The sequence below is a fragment of the Aphelocoma coerulescens genome, chromosome 11 (assembly GCF_041296385.1).
Source record: "Aphelocoma coerulescens isolate FSJ_1873_10779 chromosome 11, UR_Acoe_1.0, whole genome shotgun sequence".
Taxonomy (NCBI): domain Eukaryota; kingdom Metazoa; phylum Chordata; class Aves; order Passeriformes; family Corvidae; genus Aphelocoma; species Aphelocoma coerulescens.
In genome coordinates this window covers 3,147,634-3,169,145 of record NC_091025.1, presented here as the reverse complement: position 1 = coordinate 3,169,145, position 21,512 = coordinate 3,147,634, and the positions used below count along the sequence as shown (strand labels likewise).

The 21,512-nt window shown below is 44.8% G+C and overlaps 1 protein-coding gene across 1 annotated transcript; it reads left to right on the top strand.

Annotated features, from left to right (window-relative positions):
• Positions 1-2,541: 2,541 nt before the first annotated feature.
• Positions 2,542-11,070, top strand: LOC138117117 (uncharacterized). The gene is made up of 11 exons (XM_069027146.1): positions 2,542-2,904; positions 3,409-3,543; positions 4,319-4,443; positions 4,710-4,778; positions 4,957-5,070; positions 5,825-5,940; positions 6,235-6,290; positions 7,682-7,734; positions 8,476-8,603; positions 9,360-9,516; positions 10,600-11,070. The coding sequence occupies exons 1-11, from the start codon at positions 2,695-2,697 to the stop codon at positions 10,685-10,687; spliced, it is 1,251 nt and encodes a 416-aa protein (XP_068883247.1). The 5' UTR covers positions 2,542-2,694; the 3' UTR covers positions 10,688-11,070.
• The last annotated feature ends 10,442 nt before the right edge of the window (positions 11,071-21,512 follow it).

Below are 21,512 nucleotides of genomic sequence, written 5' to 3'. Positions count from 1 at the left end.
AGTTGTATTATATTTATTATACTCTACTATATTAAATTACAGTGAGCTTAACCCTTGAGGAAACTACCATTCTTGTGCTTTTATTTCTGGATGGCTGAGATACCAGAATTACCCAGGAGTTACAAAAAAGTCAGGTGCTGTGTCATCTTTTTTTAGCAATATTGCAGATGCTTAAGACAGTATGCAGAGGGTTAAATTTATGCTAACCAGGAATTCTTAAAGTCAGCTTGCTTTTTCTTTGTGTATCAGTCACAGATTTCTCATTTCCTCCTGACCTTAAAAACAAATCAGTTGAGTATTTTCCTCCCCACACTTTTGCTAAACATGTGGAGCAGCTCTTAGGCTTGTTTTAATACACACAGTGTTGGTGTTGTCACGCAAAAAACATCCCCAGACATGTCAGGACTTTGGTTCTTCTGCAAGTCCCGCTGGTGTGGAACCCATTTCCACCGCAAATAATATTGCCAAGATAAACTGTTTGCCAGAGATAACTTCAAGTCCTCAAACAAATTACCTAAGAAATGTGGAAACAGAAGGTTGCATGAAACAAATTGTTTCCATGCTTCCTGTCCTCACAGGAAGGAACGGAGCTTATCTGTGTTACAGATTCCACAGGGACACACACACACAATGCCTTCACCGTGGCTTGGGGAGACTCTGGGAGGTTTGGAATGCTTCACATATCAGAAGAACCATATGAAATCTTCAAGCCCCATTTCTCCTCCCCTCAGAAATGCAAATATTGAAATTCAAATGGTTTGTGTAAAGGCCTCTGACAATTTGGCGAAGGGCGGCAAAGCTCTTGGGTTGCACTGGGAACAAAAAGAGTTTAGAAGAGTCTGCCATTTGTTGTAGCCCCTTCCATCTCAGGCAGACTCGAGCTGCTGAGAATATAATTATGTGCATGTTTGTAAAGTCCCAAAGGTTTGGTATTTGTGTGGCTCTTTCCCCATTGACTATCGCTTTGTGTCAATAATGTCTTTAAATTCTAGAAGAAAAGAAAAGCTGTTTTTCATAATCCATTCCCTTCGCAGCATTTCTGTGGACGGAGCCACATCTGCCGTGCTGCAGGTGCAGGGTGATAACATTGTGACACTTCTCTTTCTTTCAGACTGTTTTCAATCCCTCCACAGCACAATCTGAAGTATGAAAACAACCTTATTATCCCTCTGGCTCTCTGCCTACTCAAGGTGCTTAACTTTAAGATGTGCCCCTTCAATATTGGCTGAAGCAATGGTGATTTACAGAAATTAATTTCTGAACCTCATTGTCTGAATCTCTGGTGCCTTCTGTCCTTCTCCTTTTAATTTGATGTGGCCCGTGGACACCAATAAAGCAACACAGAACAGTTGTGCCAGTCTCAGAAAAGGGAAGCTGTGTAAAACCAAGGAACCTTTTTAAGAAGATAAAAGGAACATCATATATACTAGAAGCTTTTGAGGGAACAGTAGGAACATGATCACTGAGGCAGTGTGAGTGCACATCAGTATCAGGACAAACTAGATAAAGGGCAGAAAGGAGCAGCAGAAAACAAGTTACATTCAGGGAAGAAAATCAAAAGAACCATAAGCACTGATCCGTTAGATGCAAACCGGGGCAGAGGTGGTTATGAAACCAAACTGAGGCACAACTGTAACAAGGCATTAAAATGCACAATAAATGCTTTTGAAAGTTAACAGGGAGTCCGCTGAGAAGTTTGGAGACCTAACAAGAAGTCAAAACACCCAGGAGACAAAGAAAGCACAGGTTCTGTGAGCTCCAGCTTTCTCCAAGGCAAGATGAGCTGCACTTCAGCTTCTCCTGAGAGGCTGGGTTTGTTTCAGTGTAGGAAAATGAGACTAAATGCTTGCTAACTGCAAAAGGAATAAAAAGATCTCTTGGGCAGCCAGCCAAAAGCCTTCAAAAATATGGCATCTAGAAATGGTACCTATAAGAGATGCTGAAGAGATGCTGTGGGTGGGGCTGTTTGGTTCCTCGGGTGAAGTGAGCTGCTGCCTGCTGGCTGGAGCCGGCAGTGGGAGCAAGTAAAGGACCCACTTACGCCAAGAGCCCAATAAAACAGGATCAGAAATCATAAAATCATAGAATAGTTTGATTTGGAAGGGTCCTTTTAAAGGTTATCTAGTCCAACTCCCCCCTGCCATGGGCATCTTCAACTAGACCAGGTTGCTCAAAGCTGCATCCAAATGTTTCCAGAGATGGGGCATCCACCGCCTCTCTGGGCAGTCTGTGCCAGTGTTTTACCATGCTCCTTGTGAGACACTTATTTAATATATCTAATCTTAAACGGACTCTCCTTCAGCGATCTGCAGCAAAGAGTTCGGTGCCTCGGGGAAGAGAGCCTAATACGCACTTTTTCTGCACCGCATCACTGGACGGTTTCCTAGAAATTCGGCTGCGTCTTTCCCAGGAGAATTGCCTGAACTTCCCTTGGAGTGCGTAGTAAATAAAAGGAGCAAAAGCAGCTTCCCAGAGTTGGACAAGCCCCTCGCGGAAGTGACTCGAGCCATCCCGGGACACGGCGGGGAGCGGCCGCGAGGCGGGGTTTGGAGGCGGCCGGAGCCAGCCCCGCACCGGGCTCCGCACCGCGCCCAGCTCCGCACCGCGCCCAGCATCGCTCCGCACCGCGCCCAGCTCCGCACCGCGCCCAGCTCCGCACCGCGCCCAGCACCGCTCCGCACCCCGCACCCCGCGATGCCGGCGCTGCCGGCGCTGCTGGCGCTGGTGGCCGTGGCGCTGCTGGCGCTGCTCGGGGCCGGACGAGCAGCCGCCCCCGGCTCCTGGGCGCCGCTGAAGCGCTGGGCCCTGGGCTGCCTCCTGCTCTGCCTCGGCGCCTGCAGGCAGCGGGCGGCCGGAGGCACCGCCGAGCCGCGGCGGCCGCGCCCGCTCCGCGCCGACCCCCACGTGAGTGGCCTGGGATCCCCGATCCTGAGACCGCCTTCCCCGGGACCCGCTTCTGCGACACCCTATTCCCATTCCCTGGCATCTCTGTCTCACTCATCCCTGGCATTTCCATCCTCAGCATCCCCACGTTCCCTCAAAACACCCTTTCCCCTTTGGACTCAATCTTCCCTGGACCTACACCACCTCCACCCCACTGCATCCTCTGCATTCCAGCACCTTGCATCCCCCTGGCAATCCCTCAGGTACTCCCGTTCCCTGCGTCCTGGTGCCTGGCAGCCCTCACTGCCCAACCCCATTTTTTCGAGCTGTCCTGTCTTTTGACTGATGTTTCACTGCTGCTTGCAAAGGTCTCTGGCTGTTCTTGGGGTGCCTGCTATGAAATACAAAAAGTGAAAGTAAAATTTGATCCCTAACAGGCAGCCTATGGAAAACAAAAGATTGCTGACCTACTCTTCTCCCTTTCCTGCCTCCAGCTGGAGCTGAAATCCATTTCGCTTTCCCCAGGCACTCGATTCCTTGTACTTCACTGGCTTTGCAGAGACCAACAAGACCTTTGTGATCGCTCGCCTTGCCAGGCGTCCCGCAGGCCTCTGTGAGATGTGGCTCTTCCTGAGGCTGGACGGGATAGGGGAGTTCGAAGTAAGTGCTGGATGTGGGGTGATGTTCAGGAGAAGTTTTTAACTCCTATCTTGAGCCTGTGATAGGATCCCAAGCCAAAATTAATGTTCTCTGCATCTTCACACCAGTAAGACTGTGTCTAAAGGCAGTGGAAGAACTGGCCAGAGTACTGGGTATGTCCCTTTTTCAGTAGGATCTGACACTCGTTCCCCTTTCCCATAGCATGCACAAATCAGCATATTTTCTAAAAAGTGGCTTATTAAATCCCCCAGGAAGAATTTGAGCATCCAGTATTTCCAATAAGGTGCAGCACATGGTTAATGAGTTCCATTTTCTGCTTATGGTTGGTTTTCCCCCCTTTTTTCATTTTAATGCTATAAAAACCATTTGGAATTGCCTCTTTGAAAGAGAAGGGAAAGCTTTTAGGGAGTTTTATGCACATCTGCTTTATTCTTGCTGAAAAGAAAGCTTAATCAGATATTATTAATCACATTTTTGCCTGTGGATTTTCTTTTTCTGTTAAGAGCTGGCTACATAGTAAAGAGGGAGAGAAGACCTGACATAAATCCCTTTGCACTCAATTCTCTTTATGTTCACAAATCTGTTTCACTAAGTAGCCATGACTGGAAAAAGCAGGAGAAATCCTATTTGCAGAATATAGGGGGGGAAAAAAAAGATATAGGATTGATGTGTATTATTTTGGGTTTTTAGTAATATTTAGTATAACAAGACTACTTTGTAGCATCATCACAATTGAATAAAGCAAATATTTTCCTGAAATGTTTCCTCTTTTTAGCACCCACAGCATCCAAACATGATGGTGAGAGATGAATCCGAAGAGATCTGGAGTGGAGGAGGGCTCACTATGGAATACTTGGAGCCCCAAATGTGCTGGAAAATAAATTTTGATGGATTACTCAGGTATTGCAGCACTCCCTAATGTCATTTATCTATACTTAAAACCATGGCTTTTTCAGCACTATCTGGAAACATATTTAACCAACTTGAACCAAAAGCTGTTTGGTAACTGACATACTTTGGTTTTTAAGGAATGAAATCATATCTGGTAGTGTATAGTATTATAGATTCTTCTGCAGTGTCTCCTATTCCATCTGATTCCAAACACATAAGAAACATTTGGTTGTTTGTTTAGGAGTGATATAAAATTATAGTGCTTTGCCTTGCAGGAAAGGACCCTACAGACAGCAGTGGACTGAAGAGGAAGGAGAACTCGTACCAGTTAAATTCTCTTTGCAGTAAGTGTTTCACCTTTGCTTTGGGATGTACAGTGAGCTCATGGCTCATTTAAAATGCTGAAAATCAGAATTTTCCAAAAAAATGCAAAGATTTCCACTGTCAAAGTAGCAAGGTACAACTTGGCCTAGCATGATCTGGATGCTAATAATGTCTTTTTTTTCCCCTCTTTTTTTCTAGTTGGGAGAACTCCACAGAAGTTTTTAACTTTAATGTTGACAGTAACCCCAGCACATTTGCTCGTGCTTTAGCCCAGGAGCCGTGGACTATCAAGCTCTTCCAGAAGGTCAAAAAGTGAGAGGCAAGATCAATGTCTTCTGGGATTAATAATAATTTTTTTCTACAGATCTCTTCAAGGTCTGTTGTGTGGTGTAGTTGGTGGAAGATTTTAGAAGGGGGATTTAAATTTGAAGTGTTTTAATAAAGGACATGGCTCCGGTTTTCAATGCCACACCAGACCTGGGGGATCCTGCTCACAGGTGGGATCTTCCTTCATGTGGTGAAGGATGGGGGTGAAACCTTCAGCATCAGAAATATTTTTTATTCTTTTTTCATTGGTTTAGGCAGCTTCCAAAATCAGTGGTTCAGGTATATCTAAGAAGAGGAATATAACCCTGTGAAAAACGAGCTGAAGTGGGTGTTTGAATTACTATACAAGCTCTGGAGAGCTGAAAATATGAGCATCAAGAACATGTTGTCTAAATAGAAGCAGAAATTATGTATATCAATAATGTGTGGGTTTTGGTGATACCTGCTGAGTTCTGAGCAGCAGCTGTTTGGCAGCCCAGCATTTCTTCAAACAAAGGGTGATTTTTTTAGTCTGCCAGGGTGAGAATTTGCTGTTGTTTCATTCTCAGGTGTCTCATCATGTAGTAATAACTGGGAGATGTAGAAGTGATTGCTGATGTGTAAAATCTGGGATAGCCATGGTCCAAATGCTCTGAAAGTTCCTTCATTTTGGGATATAAATCCATCAGATTGGCATCGAGGCTTCTTGAGGAGACCTGGAGGTCTTGTCTGTGCTGATCCACTCTTTTCTTTCTTCCAGGCAAAGGGAACAGCATTTCCGACATGAGCAGTGGGGCCAGTCTGTTGGAGAGATTGACATAGAAAATCATGGGAAAATGGAACTTTCCCTCAGAGGCGTTCGGAGCCACTCCTATGGTAACAGCACTGGAAAGAATTCCCTCCCTTGGGAATACCTGCACTGTAGCTGGCACTGGCAGGGCAGTGAGACTAAGGATTATCTGTAAAAACAACCAGGACAATGCCTGGGCATGAAGTTAAGGCATTCCAGAGGAAATACCGTCACTATTTTGGGGATGTACGTTGCTTACCACGTTATCAATTACTGGGTATTTCTTTATCCAAAGTTAACACCAACTCAGGTCCTGTTTGTTCACACTTCCCAGGAATGGTGAACTTCAGGTTGGGGGATTTTTGTTCTTTCTTTTGCAGGTATCCGGAATTGGGCTGACATTTACCGCTATGTCATGATTTTGGCACACTTTGAAGTAGGTATTAACAGGGCAATGTGCTACTTAACCAGGAAATATTTCTGACCTTTTCAGGCATATTTAAGTACCCGTAAATAAGGAGTTGGGAGCATCTGTGGTGTACAATCAGAGGTGCTCATGGTGGCACCATTAGCCCAGATCAGTGTCGGGAGCAGCTCTCAAAAGCAGAGCTATGTGTATAAAAACTGAGATTTTGCTACACTGATTGAAGCAAAACTTGTTTTGATAACTGGAAACGGTTCATTTTGGCTTTTTAAAGAAAAATTCAGCAGGTAGCTTTACAGGAGAGTTTCTCAGCTGCTGCAAGTACCCAGCATTTCATGGAGTTGCTGCAATGCTGATTCCCATTAATGGGAAGCCTGAGGTGTTTGAGGCATCCTGAGCCTTCGTGACAGCACTCAGCAAATATTTCTGCCTGTGCTGAGCAATAATTCTCTGCTTTGCTGTGTGCAGGAGAGGCAGGGCTGTGGCTGCTGGGAGCACACAGCCCAGGGACAGGCTGAGGGCTGGCCCTGCCAGCTGCCAGCCAAACCCAGCAGATGCTCCTCAAAAGGCATTTCCTTTGCCAAGCCAGGCGTGAAGAAAAACTCTTATTATAGGCAGCATTACAGGGGTTTAGCCTGAATTCTGAATAAAAGTTATTTTCCCAGATATATGGGGCCAGCACAAAAGCACAGCTTGGAAAATCCCACTTCTGTGCAAATCCTGATTTATCATGTGCCTGTGTACCTTTTAATAAGACTGAGCTTTGGCACCACAATATATAACCAGGTAGTAACTTCTCCCTGTTCTTCAGTTATTCAGGACTCACATGACTGTGGCTATTCTGCCCCTAATTAAAAGCCAGCTGACTTCATTAAGAAGTTTATTGCAGACTGAAGTTTGGAGTCCTCTTACCCTGAGTGTCTGTACATTTACAGCATCACAGAGGAGGCTTCAATTTGCCTCAGAGCAGCCCAAATGGAGCATGAAAGGTTCCAGACTCAAGGATGGAAGAGAAATTAGTAAAACCAGGAGATTCCAGTTCCTTCTTAATATTTTCCCTATCTGCTGCTCCCAGACATAAACTAATACAGGTTAGAAGAGAAGTCTGATCAAACTCCATCAGTTTTGTACTCCTTCGCAGGCTTTGTTTCTCTCCTATGTCCTCTTTCTGTGGACTTTCTGTTGTCCCCATTGTCCTTAATTTGTCCTGAACGTGTTTGGTTTATATTCCTGGATTTGTTTGCAGCCAGATTTTCATGGAAGATGTAGTGAGAGGCTTTTAAAGTATGAAGCCATAGCACACTGCATAAGCTGAGTTATACCCAGTGTTTTCTTGGTCCAGCTGGTGAAGGACCCTCAGAAACGAGTCTGCATGACTTTGGCTGCTTTGTCTTTTCTTGCAGGATGGGACTGCAGCACATTTAACAGTTATTAATATGCCAGCTACCACAACTCAGTAAGTGACCAAAGAACTTTATGTTGCTAAAACCACTCATCTTTAAGGTGACAAAAGCTGCACTACAGGACACCTGTGTGCACATTCTTGCTTTGAACCTGCACAGCCCAATTTCCATCCATGCCCTCATGCTCCCTGCTCCCAGTTTTTCATTTGTAGTTAGTCACCAGGATGGCTTTTACCTTCCCTTGTTTCCTTCCCATTCAATGATTGAGGGCTGATGCAGCTGCCTGCATGACTGTCTGGATGATTTAAAGGTACAAATTGGGCACTTCCAGCTGTTTGAGAAGGTGTGCCTGACTGTAGTCCACATTCCACAGGGAGCCCTACCTTGTTGACTGGTGTGCTTTGCATCCAGAGTATTAAAGACCAATATCTGTGGCCCCAAGGTTGCTCCAAGACCTGTCCAACTTGGCCTTGGACACTTCCAGAGAAGGGGCAGCCACAGCTTCTGTGGGCACCCTGTGCCAGGGCTTCACCATCCTCACAGGGAACAATTCCTTCCCAATATCCCATCTAACCCTGCCCTCTGGCAGTGGGGAGCCATTTCCCTTATCCATGCCCTTTTCCAAAGTCCCTCTCCAGCTTTCCTGGAACCCCTTTAAGCACTGGAAAGGGGTCTAAGGTCTCCACGGAGTCTTCTCTTCCCTGGGTTGAACAATTCCAATTCTCTTGGCTGTTTCTCTGCTGTTTTTGAGTTTTGGTTGAAATTTAAATCTGCTCCATTCCTCTCCCCTTCAGCCTCAGTGTAGGTTATGTGTTTTTTCCTGATGGGAGGAAGGCTGGCATTGAGTGGTCCAACGCCTCCCTGGCTGAGATGGCTGAGGATGGGGTTATCCAGGATGAGTATGGAGTCAGTTTTACTGCTGGTAAGCTCAACACAGTCCAGCTACATCTGCCTTCATTGCAGGGATGCAGTTCCTTCAGCAGAGGAAAGACTATTCAGTGAGATTCCATGTGATCTTGGGGAGTGCATCACCTCACATTCTCACCTGAGAAATCAACTTAGAACCATAAAATCCTGGTTTGGGTTGGAAGGGACTTGAAGATCCTCTGGTTCCAGCACCCCTGCCATGGGCACTTCCCTGCTTAAATTAAATCATAGGTGTGGTGTGTCCTGGGTGAAATGTGTCCACTGCAGGAGCAGGGCTGCAGGTTCCAGAGGGAGAGTTCCAGGTTCTGTTTGTGGTGACTGTTGCTCATATTAATCCACATAAAATATATATTCTGGATATGGCATGGGGGAAAACCCGGACTGGATTTTTCCTGGAATACGGATTGGGGGAAAAACACGGACTGGATTTTTTTCCAGAATAAGGAATGGGGAAAACCCAGACTGGATTTCTCCTAGAGTACGGAATGGGAGAAAACCCAGACTGGATTTTTCCCAGAGCATGGAATGGGGGCAAACCCCAGACTTTTTCTGGGGGTTTCAAAAACATCTGTTATGAGGTGGATTCAGCTGGAAATATGGTTGATCAGTTTACTTGATTTACAAAGCAGACAGAACTATTACTCTCCAGAAAGGCATAAAAACCCCCATACACAAAAATAATAGTGCAAATTTTGAGATAAAATACTACTGAAGGTCGGTGACATTGTTTCCTTTTTTACTCTTCTCCAAGGTGGCAAGAGCTTTCATGTTTCTGCAGCTCTGGATGAGCAGACCTGTCCCGTGGTGTACAACGGCCTGACAGGGAATGGAGTTTTCCACGAGTGCATTGCAGATTTCCAACTGAATGGGTTAACACCGGGCTGGGGCCTGGTTGAATTTTATTACAGGTAAAATGACAGGCAGGAAGAGGTAAAGAACTCCCATCCTCCTATATTGACTTATATGGTTATGTCTCCGTAGATATTTGAAGCAATATGCACAGATTTTTTTTACGTGATGTAAAAAATGTTGTTCATTTAGTGCTTAATGTGTTTATGAAGTTGACAAACACTCTATATATTATTTGAAAAGGAATGATTGCACAAGCACTTCATGGGTGCAGCCAATTTGTTTGTTATCTAGGTTTCTGTGGGTTTTATATAGGTTTCCATATAGGTTTATCAGTTGCAGGATGGTCCATTCTCGATGCTCTCTTATTTAGAAAATCTGTCCCATTATAGAAATAAAGAGTCCTCTGCCCCAAACAGAGGCTGTTTACATGGTGAAACTTGCTCACTCAAGGATTAGTGTGGACAAGATTTATTTGAACAGATAAATGTGCAGAAAATCCCCGCAGCAATGGCTCCGTTAGGGGCAAAATTATATTCACAAAGAATGTGTGTCCCTTCTCAGTGAAGTGCTGTTCCTCCTGCCACATGATTATCACACTCTTTCATTGGCGTCTTTTCCATATGGAGTCTTTGCTTCCATGAAAGAAAAAGGCAAATGTTGTTGTTTACATTTAGTTTGCTTTTTAAAATAAACACTAATCCTTGGCTGTCAGAGGAAATGCCATAAATGACTTTCAGGAGATGCAGAGCTCAGCTCCTTCTGAAAACCAGACACATTTAAAGAACATAAAGCAGGCCAAAAGTGCAAAATACCTGCTGGGTGAACTTGAACCTGCTGCTGCTGCCAGGTAACTGCTCCCTCCCCTCTCTGGCTGTCTGAACCTGCCTGGTGGAGGAAATGACCCAGCAGGGAAAGCCTCAGATAAAACCCAAACAGGACACGCTCTGCAAGTCCAGACAGTCCCATCCAGCTCTGGAGCCGCCCCAGGGAGTATTCATTTGGCAGTGCTGACACAATTCCTGTTGGCTCTACCCCATATCTGCTTCCAAATCAACCCCATGGTAGAAATGAAAGGGTGGGGGTGTTGTTCTTCCTCCTTACCACGAGACGCCAACTTAGCATCCCCTCTCTTCCCACAGGGATGAGGCTGCCCAGCCGGTTCCAAATCTGCAGCTTGGTTCCAAAACAGAAGGACCTGACCCTGCCACCAAAGGCTCTCCTCCATGATCACTATCAAGCTTGTCCCAGAAATGTTAGCAAGCAGCAGCTTTCCAAAAAAACATAATTCCCTGCAAGAAAATGCACTGGTTTGAGTGTGGAACTCACCACAGGATGCTGGGGTGGTCGAGGGTATTAAAGGATTTGGAGAGAAATGAGATATATTTTTGTTAGTGCAGCTTCCAGTGGTTGCTAACCAGGGTGGTCTGATTGCAGGAGGAGTGCACTGGGAGGGATCACTCCATGCTCTGTGCTTTGGTGTTTTCCCTAAATTGCCAGCTGCTCCCCATCGTGACGACCAGGACCTCAGGCTCTGTGGATCTCTGACCCAATTTAGCAGCTCCTCTGTTCTCCCAGATTTGTTTTTGAAATAAAAACTGTGTATTTCTGAACCCTCTGGTTGTTATAGTCATTAAAACATGGGAAAAACCTGTTACAGGAAACTGCACGGATTTGATAGTTTTGTCTATGACTGTGTAAAACATGAAGTGGAAGGAGCAGGAGAAATCACATCTAGATGAGGTGTCCTCTAGGAATAGCATTAATGGCCAGTGAAATAAGTGGTACGAACACGATTTTCCCTTGTCTGAACTTAAGCCAGGGTCTGGTAATCCAGTTTAGAAAGGGATCTGAATTCCTCATCATTCCCTCGTGGGTGCCTTATTAACCACAGCATCCATGACAGTCACTGGCCCAAGGTAGCCCAAAGTGTATTCCCTACCTAGATGGCTATTAAATACTGAAAATTGAACAGACTTGAGATATATATTAAATACAGCGAAGTGGAAGGTCTGGAGAGGAGAAATTAAGGAAAGATGCCTTATAGTTAATAGTGCCACCATTCCATTTCAGAAAATAAGGAAATGTGAGTGCACATCTTTGTGTTTTTATAATCCCTGCTTAGGCTGACACTGTAGGAGACTTTATTAGAATTTAATGGAGAGTTTTTCCTTTCTGAGGCAGTCCTTACACCTATTGCTGCAAGAGCTTTATATGCTTAATGGATGTATGAATATAAAATGGTTCCACCTGTATATGTGACACACGTGTCCCAGTTTGGGATGCATCACTGAACAAGGCTGGGATGCTGCAAGCAGCAGCCTGGTGTGCTGTAACAGGCTGATCTTAACTCCTGCAGCTGTGAGAGATTCCCATTCCCAAATTTCTAACCTCATCCCCGTTCTGCACTTGTGCTCTTGAGCTGCACCCCAACAGGTGCGGGTGCTGTGCCCCTCCCTCCACCCCAAACCACCTCTGGATGTGCCAAGCTGACTTCTGAGTGCATTGATTCAGAGCTCTGGATTTTAGCTGGACCTCTATAAATACTCCTCCAGTTACAGTGGTATTAAGAACCACATTCTTGTGAGCCTTGCACAAACCCAAAGATGTCTTAAATCTGTCTGTGCTCTCGTGGTCTCGAGGTGCTGAAACAGGGTGCTTCTAAATTACTCCAGACAATGGTACTTTGACAGGAGAGAAGGCCTTATGCCTCTTTTTACACCTAAGAAATCAGTCAAATAGGTAATTTTAGAAAGGTTAGAAAAATAACGATGTTATATATCACAGTTTGTTCCTATTAAGTGTGTGGCTTGTTTTGCTATGATCTCAGGAACATCTGTTCCTTTTTTCTGTGGAGTTCTTGTCATCTCTTTCCCTTTCACTTATTTCTTGCAGGCTAAAACATTAACATTTAGAAGGTGGAAGACAGGCACATAATAAAGCAAGGTTTTGGAGGTGTCAGAGCATGCAGATGATGAGAAAAATTGTTAATTATGACTCTGGAATGAGAAATCACTGTAAAAAAAAATTCCCTGTCCAGGCCAGAAATTAAAAAGCCATCCCATCAAGGAAGGGATTGGTCTGGCTGTTTCCTAATTCCAGAAACTGGGCTAGAAGTAGGGATGCTGTGGGAAAAAGGCAGGTGTGTCCCCAAATTATTGGAAGTTCATGTTCCTGCAGTGGAGGAGGCAGAGACGAAGCCTTCATCACTCTCGCTTTGTCCTCTTTACTTGTTTCTTTTGGTACCAGTGGGTGGAGAATTAGAGCACTCCTGAGTTCAGTTGGGAAAAGTTCAAGCAGGGTACAGAAAATGATTAATAAAGCTTGGAGCTGGCAGGTTTATTTGCCAGGTGATGAACTACTGGTAGGGTATTTCAGCTCCAAGGACTGAAAAAATTGACTGTCGGGGGGTTTTCTCCCTGGATTTCAAATTACTTTATAGCAAGCTTGTGTCCAGGACACATGGAATAACTTATTTAATTTAAAATAAATCTCCCAAGCCCCACACTTTGACCATATGAAGTGGTCCTTCACTTGCAGCTCCTTCCTCGGTGGAAAAATCCATCTTGGGAAGTGCTTCTGCAGCCCGAAAGCATTAATTTTGAGCCAAAAAAGCAATAAATGGAGGTGAGCCCTGGCCAGAAGTGAAATGTAGCATATGATCTGCGTGAAGGGGGGCAGCTGGAGCCTCGGTGGGATGAGCTGCTTTCCCAGCATCTGGGAGGAGAGAACACCTGTAATTCCTGCTGCTGTCGGTGGGCCAGCGCCTGACACGGCAAAACGCTCCCACCAAATCCTTGCACGTCCCCCCGGAGCTCCCCTGCATGTTGAATTTCAGGATTCAGGCCTTGTAAAGAGGTCATTTAAAGGCTGTCAGCCCCAAACTGAGCATTTCCCATCAATCTGCCCTTGGCTACTGATGTCTAGAAGGGTAAATATTTTACCACGCTTATTTATTCTCCTTCCTTCTTGCGATTTTTCATGTGCTCATAGTAGAGCTAGAAAGGCCATTTTCAGTGACATTGTATTTCACTGGCAGAAAGAAAGGAAGAAAAAAGGTCTTTTTTCTGTTTGGATTTATGTTGTAGCTTTACAGTTGGTGAAGCAAAGTGTAGCCCAGGGAGCTCTGTAATTTATCAGCGGAAATGCACTGTGTGGCCAAATTATCTCTGCAAAGCAACTAATTATTTCAAAAGTGGACTTTTCCCTCCTCAAGAACATGCTCGGCAGCCAAATGACTCAAAGACATTCCAACCAAAGTGACTGATAACCACTCACTCCCTTCTCCCATTTACAGGAACCCCGACTCCCTCACATCTGCCATAAAAAGTCACATTGCTCTTTCTCCATCCAAAATTGCTCTTCCCTAAATTGTGACTCCTTTATTGTTGCTCTCCCAACAGCCTCCAAGCTTAAGTGTCTGAAGCAAAGTCGCCAAAGAGATCTGTCCTGGGGGGTTTTTTGGGTCTCCCCTTTTGAGGTATTTTCCTCTCCTCGTTAAAGCTGTCATTAATTACCGCATTGATTTTTGCTTTTATTCAGCATAAAAAAATTTTATTAAACTGTAGTGCAAGTGAAGTTCATTCTAATCTGGCCATAAAATTTTACGAGGGGTGTAAATCAAAGGGAGGAGTGGCAGCAAATGCTCTGGAACAGTTGAGCCCTGTTCAGGCTCCCTCAGTGGAGTTAAATCCCTCCAGGAGCAATTAGCCTAACGAGCTGCTTGGTCCACTTATAAATAACGTCACTGATGGAGACATCTGGAGGTGTCTGCTCTGTGCACGAGAGACTTTCCAAATATGCTGAGTGGTGAATGACCTTTTTATTCCTCATCCACTGGATGGGGGTGGAGATGCAGATCTGACATGTCCCAGCATGTCACGTTTTTATCCCGTTTTCCAGGAAAGATAAAGAAGGGAAAGTAGGAGTGACAGTCTCAGCCAGCGTGTCCTCTTACATTTCCTGATAGCTGAGCAGGGGACAGCATGTCTGAAGTGCTGACCCCAAATGCTTTGGGCAAAGTAGCCCAGAAATGGCCCTGGGCACAATAGACCTGGAGAGAGTTCAAGGCTGAAGTCCTTGTCCCAGCCCCAGGACCATCAGGGACTAGCAAGGGATTTCTGGCTGCTGTAGGTGTTAGAAATGGATCTACAGAAGGAGATCTGGATGATAGATCACAATCTTTTCCTTCTGCAAAACACCCCAAATGATGCACACTTGGTACCTTTTGAATAACCTTTTTTAACCTTCAAACCTCCCTTTCGGATGAAGCACAGGAAATTCCACTGTTTGTTGCTTTTGCTGTCACTCCTAAATGTCCTTTGCGAGAGGGCTGGGTAATCGGTTGATAAAGAATGAAAAAATTAATCACAAAATCAAGTTTAAGAATATTTAATAGTGTTTTGCAGAGGTGAGGAGTAGGAAAAGCTGTGAGGTTACACAATGGGCTGTGCTGCTGGTTGTCTTTACTAAAGCATCCAGATCCCAGTGTTTCCTTTCCCACTCTTGTTCCTGCTGTTATTCTAAGGCATGTAGGCTTCTACCACATGTTTATAAGCTGATAAAGCCATAATGCCAGGAATGTTTTCCTTCCTCTATTACTTTAACAAAATAAGTGATTTTGCAGATATAGCCCTGTTTACCCTACTTTCTACACCAAAACAATAGTTGGGAATAAATGCCATAATTCATGGAGAGGTGAGAAAATAAGACTTTCTCGGCCTAAATGCGGATGTAAGAGCTGTGCATCTCTGTGGAGATGAGAAATGTTCTGCTCTGCTGTCACGCTGGTGCCACACCACTGCTTTGCTGGGCTGGCAACCCTCGGTGGTGACAGCAGGGCTGACATCCTGGTCAGCCCAAATATCTGAGAGTAAATCCCAGCAGGCATTACCGAGCCCGTGTGCAGCCACTGCTGAACAATTCATAATTGGACATGTCAGGCAGCTCCTGACGACACGGGTTTGGCTCCCAGCAGGGCAGAGCAGCCACACAAAATGCTTTTCATAATGCAGAAGGAGGATTTTAACTGATCTCTCGTGAGATTTTCCCAAAGCCATAAATATGCTCCTCTTGATCTGTGGTGCACTCGGAGGAGCCGTGTGCTGTGTGAGGCTTTCAGAACAAACACTGCCACAGAGGAGTTCAGGGGATGGGGAAGAGCCTTGAGCCATCACAGCCAATTACACTAAACTCCCAAAATACATAAAGCATTTCATCAAGGGAGATCAAAGTGCCTTTCATGGGAAGGAAGAGCTATGATCTGTCTTTTACCCACGGGAAAACTCTGGGGAAGAGGCTGTCTGGCAATTCTATAGCAGCATTCTTCAACTGTTAACCCGAGAGGTTGCTCTCTGTTCCTCACAGCTTCCGTACGCCCTCGCAGCCTCTCCTGGGCTCTGCCCAGACCTACAGCATCCTTTGCACTTTTTGGGGTGGGACACAGAGCAGGCAAGGTGAAAAAGGGGGGCAAAGTCTGCAAAAAACCCCAAACATGGTCAAACCTGTAAATGAAACCTGGCAGCACCCGCTGTACATACCTGGGGTGTGATGCTCCGTGTAAATGCTGTATAATCACCCCCAGTAAAAGGGTTGAAACTGCAAAAAATGATGTTGGACGTGTTGGACTATGAAGAATGCTGGGTTTTAATGTGCATTATGAATATGCCATGATGAAAATCCCAAGGTTTTCCCTGCAAATCCCTGCTAGGCTTTGGATTTCATAGTCACAACTGGATCAGCTCAGTTAGCATTGAATGGATATTTAGTGGAGCGCCTTGTTCCTGGAGAATTTGGTATTCTAGAGATGATGGAACAGCACTGAAATGAGTGATGATTAAATCAGTTATCCCCCACCTTAATGAACTGTGGATAAATTGTTCCTTAAACATTATTTCCATGTTTTTTATTCATCTCAGAGAGAAAGGGACATCTTGGCAAAGCGTGCAAGAGAAGCATGGAATGGTTTGGGTTGGAAGGAACCTTAAAGATCATCTCATTCCAACCCCCTGCCATGGGTGGCACACCTCCCACTGGAAGTCCAGCTCTCCACAAAAACACACGGAGTGATGCTCGCAAAAAGACTCAGGATCTGCGTTCACACGTGATCTCCAAAACACGATGGTTTCCCATGGATAACCACTCCTGATACAGCCAGAACACCAAATGTTTCTACTCTGGGAAGGGATTTGTGGAGTCTGGTTTCAGCTGGAACCTGACTTCAGTGCCTCAAAGGCTCATGTAGCTTTAGGGATGCTCTGGAGCACATTTGAGGCTCTGCTGATTCTTGAGGCTCTTCTGCAACTGGTATAAACTGGATAATGGAAACCCCTTTCTAACCATCCTTTCTCCCTCAGGCTTTCCCGGCATCACTGATGAGCTGTGGCTCTGCACCCTGTCTTGCATGGACTTGGCCAGTTCTCTCAAGGAACACATATCAACTCATTAGCTGGAGATTCTTTTCTGCATTCATTTTACTTAAATCCTTCCCCACTCACACCACATCTGACTTCAATGCTATTTGCTAATATTGTTTAGCAGTATTTCCTAGAAAAGTTATCATTTATGGCACTTTAATCATTCCCACTGACTGAGGAGGGAGGGCCCTGGCTGATTTTGTGCAGGCTGATGGGCAAACGGAGCAGAAAAGCCCCCAGATGTGTCCGGTGCCTCCCACGTGTGCTGGAGCTCTGTTGACACAGCACAATCCATGCCGTGGAAAGCTCCTCTGCATCCCAGCAAAGAGCACCGCCCCATCCGCCTCTTTGCTCCCTTCAGGATGCTGCTTTCCCTTCTCAGCAATCCGGGATGGTTTCGCTGTCTCTCCCCTTTCAGCCTCCCGAGACCGGCGCTTCCAATTTGTCTTCTCCAATGACTCCGGAGGGTGTTTCCGCCAGGACCTCGTCTCTTGAATTTGTTTCCCCTGTCTGATTCACAGAGCCCGGGTTTGTTTGATCTCCCAGGGCCGGCATTTCCAGCAGCTCCCTGGGGCTCCATGAAAGGGGAGTAAGGAAGAAGAGTTCACATGTGCTACGCAGAAATCTCCATATTTTAAAGGGTATCCTGTATCCCCGCTGGAACGTTTTTAATGGTCCACAAATCAGAAAAGAAAAGAAAAAAAAAGTGGAAAACCACACTTAAGGCATTCATTGTTCAAAGCCCAGATCCCTGGGACTGCTGGAGGCTCCACGGGGCTGGGATCCGAGGAATTCTGTGCTGGGATGGGCTCCGGGAGCCCACTCACCCAGGGCTGGGTGGAGGTGCTGCTCTCAGGCACTCACTGTTTGTCTTTTAGGGAAATGTTTCCATTTTTGGGAAGGGAAGCAAGCAGGAAAATTTCCAAGGAAGAATGTGCCAAGGTATTAGGTAGGGAGATTTATGCCCTGCTTGTGACAGGGGATGGGTGAAATATGTGTTAAAAGAGGTAAAGACTGGTTTTATTCCTCTTTAAATCTCCTTTAAAGCAGAATTCTGCTCTCCTTGTGACATCCTTTGATGAGACTCCATAATCGCCGAGGCTGGCCAAGCCAAAAGTGGTGGCTGGGATTTTCAAATGTGGTCAACCCAGCATTAATCCAGCATTTGTCTTCCCTTCAGGTTCTCCATTTGTTCCCTCTGTGATTCCCAGTCACTAACACAGGGAAATGTTCCAAAATCAGCTCTGTTTTTTTCTTGAAGTGAGCTGCTTAATGTTCTGCTTTAGAGTTTGGTGACAGGGCAGTGAGGGGAATCCCCAGGTGCTGAGAAGGCTCCAGCTCTTCAGCAAGGAGATGTATTTTGAGGGAGTGATATGCAGAGACCAGATTTAATCTTAGGTAGACTCAGCAGTTACTGAGGTTGAATAAACAATATCCCACAAGAATATTGGGACTGGCCAACAGTTTGCAGCTTGTTTAGACAAACAGAAAGAAACATAAACTTGTGAAATTGTGGGAATGGATTCCCCAAAGCTTTCCCCAAATGTGCCCATTATCAGCTACAAATACTTCCAGACTATCTTTGTTTTATAAAGACTCCTTGAAATGGGATTTATAAAAAATTGTGCTGTAAACATCTGGCAATTCTTCTGCTTCCTGGTCAGTAACTGACTAAAGCAGAAATTGTGTTAATTATACAACCAAAATGGCATTCCATTTGATTTCTGAATGTTCTGAGTAAAAATGTAATTTCTGTAACTATTCTGTTGCAGGAGAGTGCAGCCAGGTGTGGGTTGGTCTCTTGTCCCAGGTAACAAGTGATGGGACAAGAGGAAATGGCCTCCAGTTGCACCAGGGGAAGGTTTAGGTTGGATATTGGGAAAATTCCTCCAGTAAAAGGGTTGTCCAGCCCTGGCACAGCTGTCCAGGTGGAGTCCCCATCCCTGGAGGTGATGCCATGATTATTTTTTGCCTTTTTCTTTATACCCCTGTTATACCTTTTTACAACTTCTGTATTCTCAGTGCTCTTTGCCTTCATTCTTGGACTTGTTTGTTCAGCCAGGAGACGAAACATTTTAGAAGCTTCGTAGCCAGGGATCAGTGTGCCCCAGAGCCCAAGGTCCTCTCCAGAACACATTCTGTAAACCAAGATAGAACCATCCAGGGGAAGGGTCCTTGGGGAGGGGGGCTCACTTGAGCCTCTCATTGGGGAATCTTTGATAGATCTGCTAATTAGTGAGACCTCTAATGATATACCCGATCTTTTGGGGGTGGGCATTGTGGGGTGCATTTTGGTGCATTCGACCTGGACGTGGTGCACCTAAGGATCCTTAAAATAAATACCAAGGTAAAATCCCTTTTCCCCTTCTAACCGTGTTTGACTCTTGATTTTAAGACCAGGAAAAGGCATCAGAGGGATTTAAAAGCCATGTAGGTGTGAGACTTGGGGACACAGTTTAGCGGTGACCTTGTCAGTGCTGGGAAACAGTTGGACTTGATGGTTTTAAAGGGCTTTTCCAACCTAAAAAAAAATTAATTTATGATTCTGTGATTGGTAAGGAGGTCAAAATCAATACCAAGGTTCCAACAGTGAAGCTGTGCAGACCCTTGCAAAATGTTGACAACCTAGAAAGATCAGCAGCTTGTAGGGAATTCCCACTGCTTCAGCAGAGGGATTGCTAAAGGAACCTCTCCTTTCTGGGAGAGCAGCTTTGGCAAACCAACCCCACAAATCTGAGCTCTTCAGCTAAAACTGTGAAACAAAGACTTGACACTTCTCCCATCCCGCCCCCAGCTTGCAGGGCCACCAGTGCCACCCACCACTGACTGTTTGGCACTGGGTGAGGTGTGTTCATCAGGAAGAACTCCTTCTCCCTCTGGGGTAAACAAGCACTGGAATCCCAAAATCCCAGAATCGTCAAGGCTTCTCTTTGCCTGATTTGCTCTCATAACCGTGGGCTGATGTCGATTTTTTTGTGTCCTGGACACATTTGCCCACATCCATCCTCCACCTCCCAAAATGTGCCACATCCAGAGGGGACAAGCCAATGAGCTGGTGAGGGTACACGAAATTCCAAACATTTGTCTTGTTTCAAAGCAGGAGCACCGGAATCCATGGAAATATCCTGTGATTACCAGGGCTCTAGAGACCTCTCGTGGACAAACACATTTGCTTCCTTCATGTGACATGTTTGTTTTAAAGTGTATTTATTTGCCAATCATTTATGACAATAACAACAACAACAACAATAATAATTTTATTAATTTCTTTATTGTAATATATTCCATGGTGACACAAAGGTGGATTCTGCTCCTATAGTGATGATCCTGCAAATTGCATCTTAAATATTTACCCAATTTCCCCCTTTGTCTCGTTCTCCATTAATATTTTGTCAGGATTTTTGTATTTACGAAAATCCTATTTTTGTAAATAAAAACACACCAAAAAATTAATACAAAAGTGCTGTTTGGCAGTGAAAACTCATTTCAATTCACACTGGGTTTGGGGTTTTTTTTACTATTTTAACTGATCAGAAAATACAGATGATACAAAAGGAAGAATTAAACCAGCAGCACTAAATTTCATTCCTATGTATTTATTGTTGACTGTAAATGATTTGGAATGTGGTATTTTTTTTCCTCACCTGAAAAACTTATCAAGATTCATCAATTGTATTGACTCCATTCCCCCTTCTTTCTTTCTTGACCAGTTTTTGTCACAAAGCAGAAAATTTTCATCAACCGGAGAGAAATCCTGGCTTTGCTGAGCATTTCTGGGCTGGCAGGGGGAGTTCATTGGTTGAAACCCACCACTCTTAAACAAGAAATAAATCAGTGAATTTTTATTGATAAAAAACCTCCAAATTTTTCCCCTGAGAAATATGTTAACCTGGTTGGGCCCAGGCCCTGGGAGGTGACTCCTATGAGATGAGATTTATCCCCAAATCCCCTGTCTGTAGCCATCTGCCAGTACATGGATAAATTGCTTTTTCCAGAGAGATTATTTGATTTTTTCCACGATCCGCCTCATTTTCCAGCTCTATCCTTTCCTCACTTGAGTGAGTTATTGGTGGCCCTTGATGTTCTCACTTAACAAAAAGCATAAGGAGAAATTTCTGTTTACTGCACCGCCCTGGCTTTGCATGAAAGTGCCGTAAAATTAAAGGCAGACAAAGAATTTTATATTAAGGAGATGTAATTAAAGCTCTCAGTGCTTATCTCCAGCCCCCGTGAGCAGCCCACTGTGTGCAAGGCAAAGGCAAGGCAATTTTTCTTTTTAATATTGCAATAACTCTAAGCTCTTTTAAGAGAAAACCCACTGACTATTTGGGACAAAAAGCTACATTTCAAAAATAAATTAAAATCTTGGCAGGCAGCACTTGATTTCACGGGAAAATTTCAACGTGCCAGACTGCTGAAAACCAAACATATTTCAGCTGAATACTCTTTGATTTTTGCAGGAGGAAGAATTCCTTTTTAGCTCTTTTCTGCCCTTTTTCTGCAGGGCAAAGGTCTGGCAATATTTTTTAATTATCCTTTGTAGTTTTGGTTGTAGGTACAAAGATGTGGTGGGGGAACTGGGGAGAGAAGGATGAAGATGTTTGGGTTCAGGGCGAGCTCTTCGTTTCCCAAACTGTGCT